General features: G+C 41.5%; 2 protein-coding genes across 2 annotated transcripts; one reads left to right on the forward strand and one right to left on the reverse strand.

Moving 5' to 3' along the window:
• Positions 1-2,832: 2,832 nt before the first annotated feature.
• On the reverse strand, positions 2,833-7,371 carry LOC128503155 (ficolin-1-B-like). The gene is made up of 7 exons (XM_053473184.1): positions 7,293-7,371; positions 5,608-5,661; positions 5,340-5,422; positions 5,023-5,196; positions 4,356-4,485; positions 4,086-4,220; positions 2,833-3,473 (listed from the first exon to the last, which is right to left on the reverse strand). Exons 1-7 carry the CDS (start codon positions 7,369-7,371, stop codon positions 3,220-3,222), a joined length of 909 nt encoding a protein of 302 aa, XP_053329159.1. The 3' UTR covers positions 2,833-3,219.
• Positions 7,372-7,676: 305 nt separating this feature from the next.
• LOC128503156 (dual specificity testis-specific protein kinase 2-like) lies at positions 7,677-10,861 on the forward strand. The gene is made up of 6 exons (XM_053473185.1): positions 7,677-7,700; positions 7,924-8,073; positions 8,270-8,443; positions 8,750-8,833; positions 9,106-9,246; positions 9,909-10,861. The coding sequence occupies exons 1-6, from the start codon at positions 7,677-7,679 to the stop codon at positions 10,017-10,019; spliced, it is 684 nt and encodes a 227-aa protein (XP_053329160.1). The 3' UTR covers positions 10,020-10,861.
• The last annotated feature ends 2,521 nt before the right edge of the window (positions 10,862-13,382 follow it).

A 13,382-nucleotide genomic window follows, 5' to 3' on the forward strand; every position in this document is an offset into this window, starting at 1 on the left:
AAATTGTAGATTTTAATGGAATGAAGGTCAATTCCAGTCCTTATAGCCAAGATTTGAGAAAATTTTCATGGTAACACAGGTGGGGCTTTTCTAAAGTCTACGTAATACATTGGTTGCTCCTCTCATTGAGGTTTGAGATTTCTTGCCAACGCGTTTCACGTCCTGGAGAAACAGTGTAATAATATCTAATATGTAATAAGATCTGGACCAGGCGATTGCATGCGAGCTGGGATTTCTCAGCCCGCTAGGTTAATATAATGAGTCGAGTGTCAGTCAGTTACCCCAATGTACACGATCTCTCTGCAGCCCCTGCGTGGGAATGAGTTGAAGCAGCAAGCATTACAACATAAGGCTAAAGGTCACCTTCCAAAAATGAGTAATAATAATAAACTTTGGATCTATTTTTTTTTACGAATGAATCAGGTAAATTATGTATTTGGGTTTTTTTGCTTAGTGTGTTAATTCTTATACAAAGTAACAACGCGCAGATGTATCTCAATAAGGAATATCGTTGAGTCGCAGAAATACCGTATTGGCTCGGATATAGGCCGCCCCCGTATATAGGCCGCACCCTAAAAGTTTGGTGCTTTTTTAAAGAAAAAGTTTTTTTCTTTAAAAAAGCACCAAAAAAACATACTGCCACTCTGCCCCCCCCCGCCCCCCGAGATACGCTGCCACTGTCCTCCCTCCCCGAGATACGCTGCCACTGTCCCCCCCCCGAGATATGCTACCACTGTCCTCCCTCCCCGAGATACGCTGCCACTGTCCTCCCTCCCCGAGATACGCTGCCACTGTCCTCCCCCCCCCGAGATACGCTACCACTGTCCCCCCCCCGAGATATGCTACCACTGTCCCCCCCCGAGATATACTGCCACTGTCCCCCCCCGAGATATGCTACCACTGTCCTCCCTCCCCGAGATATACTGCCACTGTCCCCCCCCCGAGATATGCTACCACTGTCCTCCCTCCCCGAGATATGCTACCACTGTCCTCCCTCCCCGAGATACGCTGCCACTGTCCTCCCTCCCCGAGATACGCTGCCACTGTCCCCCCCCCCCGAGATACGCTACCACTGTCCCCCCCCCCGAGATATGCTACCACTGTCCCCCCCCCCGAGATACGCTGCCACTGTCCTCCCTCCCCGAGATATGCTACCACTGTCCCCCTCTGGCCCCCCCCCTCCCCAACTTACCAGAGCAGACTCCCGGGTGTCTTGCGGGGCCGGCGGGGGACATCTACGCAATACAACTTCCGGTGCGGCACATCCGGCACCGGAAGTTGTATTGCGTAGACGTCCCCCGCCGACCCCGCAGGACACCCGGGAGTCTGCTCCGGTAAGTCCGCGGGGGGTGCAGAGGTAAAACGCATCCGCACGATGCGCTTGGACAACCTCCCGTGCCGGCACCCCCCCCCCCGTGGGAAGTGCTGGCAGGGGAGGCTGTCTGAGCGTATCGGAGAGTAGGATGCAGCTCCCCTGCACTGCTGCGGGGGATCTGTATCCTAACCCCGCTGCCTGCCCGGCGCCCGGGACTGCATGTCCCGGGCGTCGGGCGCTAGACCCCGAATATAGGCCGCACCCCCACTTTAAAGTCTTAAAGTGGGGGAAAAAAGTGCGGCCTATATTCGAGCCAATACGGTATAATCCTGGCACCTTCTGGATTTTTAGGTCAATTATCATATCAATCACAGCCGAAAATGTCTTCATCTGAATATATCTATAACTCTGTGAAATATATATATTTTAAAAATATTATGGAAGGCTTGTCACAGAGACAAAGTCTGGAGCATCGAAAGGCGTCTTTTCAAGTCCAGGATTTGTAACGATTCATAGAATTTTCAGTAAATTGTAAAATTAAAAATGTGGTATTAAATGTTTAGTAAAATTGTATTCAGTCGTAGAGTTCCAGAAATCTCACAAAAAAATCTGATCAAATTTCTTGACCAAATATATCTGGATGGTATAAAGAGGTTCAACGTTGATAAAAGTGAGGCTGTGCATCTGTGACACAGAAAGAATGAACGTTTTACTAAATTCCAGAGGGGATATTAATGAAGAACGGTTTATGGATAATATTATTATAATATTATTATTAACAATATTGTGAAATAACTCACTTTACCTTTTGTAATCAATTTTCCTTTTCTATAGGATATATTGTTATTGCAATTTCTGTTGGACGTCTCATATTACAGGGCGCTCTGAGAATGACTTGTTTTGTGTTTTTTCTCTGTTGTGAATTCGCCTGGGTGATTTAGAAAGTATAAATCTTATTTCCAAATGCATAACTCTGTGTTTATCTACGTTGATCTTGTTGGCTTAATAGGTTTATTTGCCCAAATCTCAAAAAACTAAACACAGACTCTTGCATTCAAACATAAAATTGTTGCTCTCAAAGCCTCTGCTCGCTCATTAATAAACAAATTAGAAAGCGCCGGACCCGGAGCTGACCTCGGCGGTACAAAAGAATGAATTACGCTCCACAATGAAACAGATGGCGTCTCGTAATAAAACCTGGAGCGCTCATTAGTAATTAAAGCCTCCGTCTCATCGTTTGAGAAAGCAGCGACTCGTCACCATGCCGCTCGTCTTACAAAACCGTAGCTGTAGGAAGAGGCGGCGAAGACATGGATCGCCCCGAAAAAGAGGCAGAAAACATAAAAGCTAACGAGTGTTGACATCCAAACATTGTGTGTGCAGACGCGGGCGAGTTCTCTGCCTTGGGGGGGGGGGAGAGTGACACTCGCCAGCTTGTCGAAGAGCACGTTGTGCAAATGACGCATCTTAGGGTTTCCTGATCTTATTCTGGAACCGACCACATTGTGAAAGATACATGAGATGCAAAGAAACGTTTATTATAGCAAATCCATCTAACCAGATGTGACTGGTAAATCGAGGGAACGGAAGCAGTAGAGGGTAATACAGTGAGGGGATTAAACATGCGCGGGATAGACATACGGCTCCTGAATCTAAGACGAGACCAACCACTGATTAAGGTTTGATTCTTTACAGCAGGAGAAACGGGCGACTAGACGGGGGCCGGATGGGCCTTACATGGAGGCTGAGCCGTATAACAAGCATGGTGGCATTAAGTACATTTTGCCCAACACCACTTGGCACTCAAAGGCAAATTCCCAAAGCGGCCACCCCAGTAGGTTCTACCAGCAGTTAGGAGACTATAATGCGCTCTCCGGCTATTGACAGCAAGACTTTCTCGTCTTCTAAGACTGCGGTCGGATCATCATTTCCGAAATCTTGTAAAAGTATTTTAACCCACGGCCTGTTGCCCAGTTAACGACGATGCCATAAGTGCTGTGCTCGCCCCGGAGGTACTCGCCGTTAAGGTTGAAGCCGTGACAGGCCGTATACCACCAACCGCCTCTGTAATTAGTGGGACAGTCGGATGTCTTAGCGGGATTGTTATCTCTGTCTTTGGTGCTAAATGGTGCGTCTCTGTGATGGGAGAGCGAGTCGCCTGGAAATAGAAGCAGAGCAGATATGGAAATATAACATAAAAGCCTAAAAAACACAACATCAAAATCCAATTTACGTTAAGCAGATAAAACATCTTAGCTGCTGCTACATCCTACGTCATCCAGAGCCGCCCCCAGACAGAAGGCATCATAGACGGGTGTATTAAACCAATGGAATGCCTGGAACAAGAAGGCCTCTAGTAACATCTAAAAGCTCTTCACGGAAAAAAAAAAAAAAAAAAAAGGCAACACAAAAAGGATTTATCTGCTAAACTGTTTCAGCCACAAAAAAATGTTAAAAAAAACATTAATTAAAGACCCCACAGTTTGAACAGCAAGTTCTTTCTTTCCGTGAAATGATTTATGATAGAGATGTCTATGTAGGTAGAGAGGCACGGATTCCTTGAGTAAGTGCGTGCCTGACATCTAGTGGCTGTGATTGGGACTGCATGCTCAAATTTACTCTCCACCAGGAGAGTCATTAAAATCACGGTCAGCTATTAACGAAATGTGAGGACATCAACATTTACCCACCCATCTTAGTGGGATTGTACAGCGCTACGGAATATGATGGCACTATATAAAACAATAAAAAATAATTATGCCCCTGTTACCTGCAGTCCCACCCTGGAATTTGCCCAGACTCAAGGTATAGTTGGCGCTTTCCCCTGCCATTTGGAAGTCGCTGTACTTGGCATAGGTTCGGTTGTTTTCAAAATCCATTAAATCAACGCGAAGCTCGGACTTTGCTAGAGGGAAAAAAGGGGGAAAGAATAAAATGATAGAGGGAAAAATGATAGTATGAGCGTTCGGAAGAATATAATGGTGAGATGGCTGCTCACCCGAGACATATCACCTGATCTGAATTAGATGGCGGACCTTACCTTTGGACGTGAGGCGATGGATATGTTCGTTCCCCAACCAGAACTCACTGCTCTGCACGCCAAAGCCTTTCTTATACGAGTCCCAACCTCGGAAGAAATCCACCGACCCGTCTACCCTTCTCTGGAAAACCTAGATGGAAAGGAGGTGGGGAAGGGAGATCAGATTCTTAGATTATATCACCAAAGAATAACTAATTCGAGACAATATGGTGGCCCTAGAAACATACCTTAAGAGGTCCAATGGAGCCCTGTCCTTCAAACTCTATAAGACTCACCAAAAGCTACTCTAACGTTACATGGCTGGATCTTACTGTAGATGCCACCAGGAAAAAGGTATTGCCAAGGCCCCAACTGGCGAGTCCAGGCTGATTTCCAGCAACTATGGTACTGGGCATCTGGCACACCAGGCAAATGCCCAGTCATCCATTGGCCATGGACACCCCATGTTCGCCCGATCTGATGCTCCGGTGGCACATCCGGTGTTCCAGTGTGCGTCCATCGGCTGGATATGCCCAACCTCGCCCTACGTGGCAAACTTAGTGTGTGGCTTCACAAATCCAACCGTCGGCCGTACCTACGTCATCAGGAGGCTGCTGGCCTTAAAGGGCCAGGTCGGCCTCGCAGTCGCCGGCCCTGCATGTTATACTGCAGTTAATTGGATACATACCAGCCATCCTCCGCCATCTGTCTCCATGTCACAGAGCACCGTGACAGGACGCCCGTCATCCGTGTGCACCGTGTACCACCCGCTCAGAGATGCTCCTTGATCCATCAGCTCCTTACAGTTCTGTGCAGCTGCCGGGGACACGGAAGGGACACGTTGGAGATACGATAGTGAATACTTCGTCACAGGAGAACAGGTGGCACTTTATCCCCATCTCTGGAGAATTTGGCATTTCCTCCCCGAAGAACCCCGTTCCACAGGCCATGGAGACTTACTTCTTCCTCCAAACACGATTTTAAGTGATTTCTCCCAAATCATACCAAATGTTGACATAAAATAACCAAATCCATAATTGTTTCCTTGTTACCTTTTTGTCCTTGGATTCTAGGACTTCCCTTTTTACCTATAAATATGGGGGGAAAATGATGATTTTCAGAAATAATTTAATTGACCAAAGGATATCTTCGGCTTCTTTAAGACTTTTTACCAACATTAATATTCTTTAAATATAAACTCATCACAGAAAACACAACTTCCTTATTTACATATTATATATATATTCCGTTTTACCCTGGGGGGAGCAGTTACCTTTCATCCCTGTAGGACCCATCTTCCACGGAATTCCAGGGGATCCCTTTTCTCCTGGGAATAAGAGAAGACATTTATGGTAGATAAATGGAACAGCCTCCCAGCAGAAGTGGTAGAGAATGGACATGCTAAGGTAGATTACATTTATTCCAATTTGACAGCCAGTTCTAAAACTGATATATATATGTCACATGATTTCTTAAATGAAATAAATACATTTTATAATAAAAAAATGAGGTATTTTTACAAAAAAATAAAGAAATTTTATATGTGAGCAAAGAAAACATTGTGTTCAATATTACTTAACCGTCATTTATATATATTGGGATAATTAACCAGAATGCAAGAATCGTTATGTAATATATAATATAATATATGTTATAATAATTATGTAATATATAATATAATATATGTTATAATAATTATGTAATATATATAATATATGTAAGAATCATTATGTGATATATATATATATATATTTTAATAAAAAATAAGGTATTTTTACAAAAAATAAAGAGATTTTATACGTGAGCAAAGAAAACATTGTGTTCGATATTACTTAACCGTCATTTATATATATAAATTGTGATAATTAATCAGCATGCGCAGCCGCAAGAATCATTATGTCATATATATATTATATGTAATAATCATTATGTAATATATATATTATATGTAATAATCATTATGTAATATATATATATTATATGTAAGAATCATTATGTAATATATATATATATATTATATGGAAGAATCATTATGTAATATATATATTATATGGAAGAATCATTATGTCATAGATATATTATATGTAATAATCATTATGTAATATATATATATATATATATTATATGTAAGAATCATTATGTAATATATATATTTTATGTACGAATCATTATGTAATATATATATTATATGTAAGAATCATTATGTAATATATATATATATATTATATGGAAGAATCATTATGTAATATATATTATATGGAAGAATCATTATGTAATATATATATTATATGAAAGAATCATTATGTAATATATATTATATGGAAGAATCATTATGTAATATATATGTTATATGTAAGAATCATTATGTAATATATATATTATATGTACGAATCATTATGTAATATATATATATCTATTATATGGAAGAATCATTATGTAATATATATTATATGGAAGAATCATTATGTAATATATATTATATGGAAGAATCATTATGTAATATATATGTTATATGTAAGAATCATTATGTAATATATATATTATATGTACAAATCATTATGTAATAGATATATTATATGTAAGAATGATTATGTAATATATATATATATATTATATGGAAGAATGATTATGTAATATACTGTATATATTATATGTACGAATCATTATGTAACATATATATTATATGTAATAATCATTATGTAATATATATCTATTATATGTAATAATCATGTAATATATATATAATATATGTTATAATAATTATATAATATATATAATACATGTAAGAATAATTATGTAATATATATATAATATATGTTATAATAATTATGAAATATATATATTATATGTAAGAATCGTTATGTAATATATAATATAATATATAAAGCAATACATAATCTAAATTCATCTAATTTGGGGATAGGAGGTTAAAAAACGGTGATTAAAGATGAAACTCACCTGGACAGGTGTCCTCAGCGTGGCACAGAGTGGCAGACACGGCCAGGAGGGCACTTAGTGAAATCCAAGCGCGGGCCATCATTGCGGATCCGTCCGTAGGGGTTTACGTATCACACCCCAGGCTCGTAGAGACCAGAAATACCCTGAAATCCACCCCCCGCGCCTTTATAAAGGGTTTCGAGATCTTCGCGCCCCAACTGACCTTCCTGTGTTAAGCAAACTGGATTTCCCAACAAAGAGCGGCTGATCTCATGCCTTCCTCAACCGCCAAGACCTAGAGATTCCTTGTTCCTTGTTCCTTGTTCTTTGTTCCTTGTTATATCGCAGGAGTTCCGTTTAGAATCCTTGTTTTGTATTAATATCATAAAAAGCGGGTTATGGATAATGAGAGATGTCGGGGGAAAGGCGGTAAAACCGTCATAAGTTATTATTTGCTTCTTAAACTACAAGAAAATTGTCATATTTCCTAACAATATTTGCCCTCATTCATTCATTCATTTATTCATTCATTCACTCAATCAGCTGATGGATACTATGGTAGAAGATTCTATGTATTGGTCGCAATTGTGGACTTTAAAGGCCCCTCCAGCTCTGTTCCGCCTCCTCCAGTAACGTTTTCTCTTCCTCTCAGTACGTGAATGGGGGATGTGTCGAAGAATTATTGGCCAGCAAAGACATTTCCCTGAGCTGGAAAGAGAAAGTTGACCTGGCGTGTGACATTAGTCGGGGTATGGTCTACCTGCACTCCAAGAACATTTACCATCGAGACCTCAACTCAAAGGTATGAAGAAGGAAGCCCCGGTCAATGAGCTCGTATTAACCAAGATGGATCATATAGTCTGGTTCTCGGTGGTTTTCTGGGAAGTCTACAACGTTCCGAAATGCTGGAGGTTGAAGTTGTTGTCTCTTAGTCTCTGGAGTCGTAGACTCGTTAATCAGAGTACTCTTCTGTAATGTTCTCCCGTTTTGCGTTGTAGAACTGCCTGATCAGGTTGTCTCCCTGGGGCAGGGAAGCCCTGGTGACGGATTTCGGTCTGGCGCGTGAAGTGGTCGAGCCGTCGTTGAAGAACGGGGAGCGGAAGTTGTCTCTGGTTGGCTCGGCGTTCTGGATGGCTCCTGAAATGTTGTGCGGAGAGCCGTACGATCGGAAGGTTTGTTGCACTTTTGGGGTCACGTGGAGAACTTGAAGCTGATGGCCCCTAGCTTCTTGAAATAATGGCCACCAGAGTGACTCTTTGCCCCGAGGCCGACCAGTCCCGTTTTATGTTTTGGGTTAATGAAGGGTCATAGGTGGCACCCAATCAAAAAACAATAAATTGACATACCCATGCGGGAAGCCTGTAATCGGGGGGCCGGCTCCGTCGGAGGGCTGGTGCTAAACCCTGAGCTGTCCCAGCAAAGGGCCGACGTATCCCCTTCTGAGAAAATATCCTGAACGCTCTGAATTTCTTTTCCAGGTGGACGTCTTCTCTTTCGGGATCGTATTATGTGAAATCCTCGGCCGAATTCCCGCTGACCCGGAGATCCTGCCCAGAACGAGGGTGCGTGCGGCCCCTAAAAACGGGGTTTGGGGTCACGAAGTGCTTTTTTTTAAGGCTCAATCTTATATTTGCCAGAAATACACAATTCCTTCCTAAATCCATACAGAAGTTTCCTAAAAAAAACCCTTTTTTCTATATTTTTGTTTATTTTTTGTTTATTTTTCCCTTAGTGTTTCCGGTTTTTTGGCAATGAATTGTATTTTCAGTGTAAATGACGGGTTTTTGGTGTCCGTTGATTGACAGCAGCTGACCTGTGACCTTTCCTTCATCAGGATTACGGTCTGGACGCGGACGCTTTCCGAGAGCTGATCAGGGATTGTCCCAAACGAGTCCTGGATTTAGCCGTCAGCTGCTGTCGGGTAATGTGCTTTGGCGGCCGGGGGTTGTCTGGGCAGTTTAAGTATCCTTTACAGGTATGATGTATATAATACGCCATACTGTGACCGGAATACCTGCTGATATGGCAACCATAAAGAGATTATCGGGGGAGGGGATTTTTTTTTTTCCACCAAATATATGTTAAATTGTATAAATTTTATTTATATTTTGGTGATATATTTTAATTTACTAAGAGGGAGGTATATAAGTGGAACAGCCTCCCAGCAGAGGTGGTAGAGGGCTTAATCTTAATCTAAGACGAGACCAACGACTGATTAAGGTTTGAGTCTTTACAGCAGGAGAAACGGGCGAGTAGACGGGGGCCGGATGGGGGCCGATCTGCTGGTTTTCCATTATATAATTAGATATGGTTTAGCAAAGTAGAATTCCTCCTTTACTTATGAGGTAGATACATGGTTCTGGATCACAGCAAATGTGGGAGATGAAATAAATAAATTTCTAAAAAATCTGCTCAATAAAACACTTTTTATAACTAAATATAACTAATAGAATGCCCAAAACCCTCTCCGAAATAATTCTATGACCAAGTAAAATTCTGCCTCGTTCATCTTTTTTGGTCGGGAACGCTTAATTGTCAGGTGACACAAAAGCAGGCACTGATAGGTTGTTGCCGTAGAGCCTAAAAAAAGAGAAAAATCTTAAAAACGTCTGAAACGCTTTATTTTTACTTCCGCAGCTGGAGGCCCATAAGAGACCTTCGTTCGGTGAAATCTTGGACGACCTGGAAGAGGAAGCGGAAATGCTGGAGTCGCAGACGGCGCTGGAAGAATCGGGGCGGGGGCCGTAAAACCCGGACTTTCTCTAACTTGTAAATTGTACAGAAATCCGGAATCGAAAATATATATTAAAAAAAAAAAAATCCCAAATGCGGAACCTTCTATTTATTAAATAAACTGGAATATATTTTTGTGGATTTTCGCATCCACTTTTTTTTTTTTTTTTTTCCTGTCGATTTCACTCGAAGGCGGGGCTGCGGCTGACCAATTGTCCTCTACTATATGACACCTCGTGGAAAAATGGATTTTCATTGGCTAAAGTTTCTACCAATTATCCCGGGAGGCCCCGCCTCATTTTGAATCCAGTTTTATTGCTTCTGTTCTATGAATTTCCCTCCAGAGACTCTCCCTCGTGTTTCTGCGATACTTTGTGTCTGACGACCGGATTTTGGGGGAAATCATTTATGTTTGGACGCTGCCTTACATCACATAGTCTGAATTTTCAGTTTCGTGTCGATGGTATTTTTTGTTTGTATAAAATTATATATATATTTTTTTGATGGTTCTAACCTGGAATAAAGTTTTCTATTAAATGGATCTGACAAATCACCAATATGGTTTTCTAAAAAATTGTAAGGAAATATTATTTTAACCCATCTGTGTGCTAATTAATTAGATTTATAAGATATGGCCAACTTCAGACCGAATAAAAAGCTCATTCTATTTACTGGAACCAACGCGTTTTGCGAGGGGCTCCTGTAATACGTTGGTTGAATTCCCCCAACTGGGAGAGAAAATGAAGAATCTCGGCTGCTGGATAAGCTGTTCTGTTTGACATTCCTTAATTGTGTGTTTCATTTGTCGGGAAAAAAATAAAACTGAATAAAATAAAAATAAACAAATAAAAAAGTAAGTTTTTTTTCTTAATTTCTATTACAAATCATATTGTAGATTTGAATGGAATGAAGGTCAATTCCAGTCCTTATAGCCAAGATTTGAGAAAATTTTCATGGTAACACAGGTGGGGCTTTTCTAAAGTCTACTTAATACAAATTGTATTCAGTCGTAGAGTTCCAGAAATCTCACAAAAAAATCTGATCAAATTTCTTGACCAAATATATCTGGATGGTATAAAGAGGTTCAACGTTGATAAAAGTGAGGCTGTGCATCTGTGACACAGAAAGAATGAACGTTTTACTAAATTCCAGAGGGGATATTAATGAAGAACGGTTTATGGATAATATTATTATAATATTATTATTAACAATATTGTTAAATAACTCACTTTACCTTTTTGTAATCAATTTTCCTTTTCTATAGGATATATTGTTATTGCAATTTCTGCTGGACGTCTCATATTACAGGGCGCTCTGAGAATGACTTGTTTTGTGTTTTTTCTCTGTTGGGAATTCGCCTGGGTGATTTAGAAAGTATAAATCCTATTTCCAAATGCATAACTCTGTGTTTATCTACGTTGATCTCGTTGGCTTAATAGGTTTATTTGCCCAAATCTCAAAAAACTAAACACAGCCTCCCAGCAGAGGCTCTTATACCCACACGCACCCCTTATACACACCCGCGTCACACTATGTGCCATTCTTTTTATCTCATTATTTGTATTAAAATGCCAGAAGGCAAAAGTGTTAAAAGGCCCTAATAAATGAAATGCATTACACATAATGGGATCAAAACATTTACTACAGCGAACATTTTTAGATGAAAGAGTTCCATTTTATTCAGTGGAACAAAACACTGATCACATTATTCTTCACGATATTCTGGTAAGAAACTTTTATTTCTTTATTAATTCATGTAGACTATTTTTTTCCATATTTAATAAAAGCTATGATTGAGACATGTTTGGTTTTTATTTCCTTTCATTTGACAACCTACCCCCGAGTTATGCACCTCTGCCCCCAGGCTTGCCACTCTGCCCCCCTGATATGCCTTCTAACCCCCTATATGCCACTCTGCCTCCAGAAATGCCTTATACCCCTATATGCCACTCTGTCCCATGATATGCCTTCTAACCCCCTATATGCCACTCTGCCATATAGGGGGTTAAAAGGCATATCATGGGACAGAGTGGCATATAGGGGGGTATAAGGCATTTCTGGAGGCAGAGTGGCATAAAGGGGGTTAAAAGGCATATCATGGGGCACTCTGCCTCCAGAAAAGCCTTATGCCCCCCTATATGCCACTCTGCCTCCCCAATATGCTTTATACCCTCCTATATGCCCCTCTGCCCCATGACATCCCTTTTAACTCCCTTTATGTCACTCTGCATCCAGAAATGCCTTATACCCCTATATGCCACTCTGGCATATAGGGGGTAAAAAGGCATATCATGGGACAGAGTGGCATATAGTGGGGTATAAGGTATTTCTGGAGGCAGAGTGGCATAAAGGGGGTTAAAAGGCATATCATGGGGCACTCTGCCTACAGAAAAGCCTTATACCCCCCTATATGCCACTCTGCCTCCCTGATATGCCTCAACCCTCCTATATGCCACTCTGTCCCATGATATGCCTTCTAACCCCCTATATGCCACTCTGCCATATGGGGGGTTAAAAGGCATATCATGGGACAGAGTGGCATATAGTGGGTATAAGGCATTTCTGGAGGCAGAGTGGCATGAAGGGGGTTAAAAGGCATATCATGGGGCACTCTGCCTCCAGAAAAGCCTTATGCCCCCTATATGCCACTCTGCCTCCCCGATATGCTTTATACCCTCCTATATGCTCCTTTGTCCCATGATATACCTTTTAACCCCCTTTATGCCACTCTGCCTCCAGATATGCCTTTTGACCCCCTATATGTCACTCTGCATCCAGAAATGCCCTATACCCCTATATGCAACTCTGGCATATAGGGGGTTAAAAGGCATATCATGGGACAGAGTGGCATATAGGGGGATATAAGGCATTTCTGGAGGCAGAGTGGCATATAGGGGGACACACTTACATACACACACATGCCGATTTTTACAGTACAAAAAATACATTATTTTACTCACCTTCTACTTCTCTTGACTTCCTGGTAGCTGCACACTGTTCTCCTCTATGCTGACAGGATGCCACTGACCTGACATCCGGTGCTGCAGCAGTGCGAGGGGGCGGAGCTTCCACCTCACGCGGCTCCCATCACTATGCAGCCATCAGACTGCTGGGAATGTAAACTAAACGGCCGGTGCGTGCTGATGCCGCCGGCCGGAGCTACTTTAACACTTTTTTTTATATTTATATGATAAGCTGGATCGGCTTGCCATATAAAGTAAAAAAAAAAGTATTAAAGCAGAGGCGGCCGGCGGCATCAGCACGCATCGGCCGTTTAGATTACATTCTCGGCAGTCTGATGGCCGCATAGTGATGGGAGCAGCGTGAGGTGTGAAAGGTCAGTGCGAGGGGGCGGAGCTTTCACCCCTCACGCTGCTC

Source organism: Spea bombifrons, chromosome 8 (assembly GCF_027358695.1).
Source record: "Spea bombifrons isolate aSpeBom1 chromosome 8, aSpeBom1.2.pri, whole genome shotgun sequence".
Taxonomy (NCBI): Eukaryota; Metazoa; Chordata; class Amphibia; order Anura; family Pelobatidae; genus Spea; species Spea bombifrons.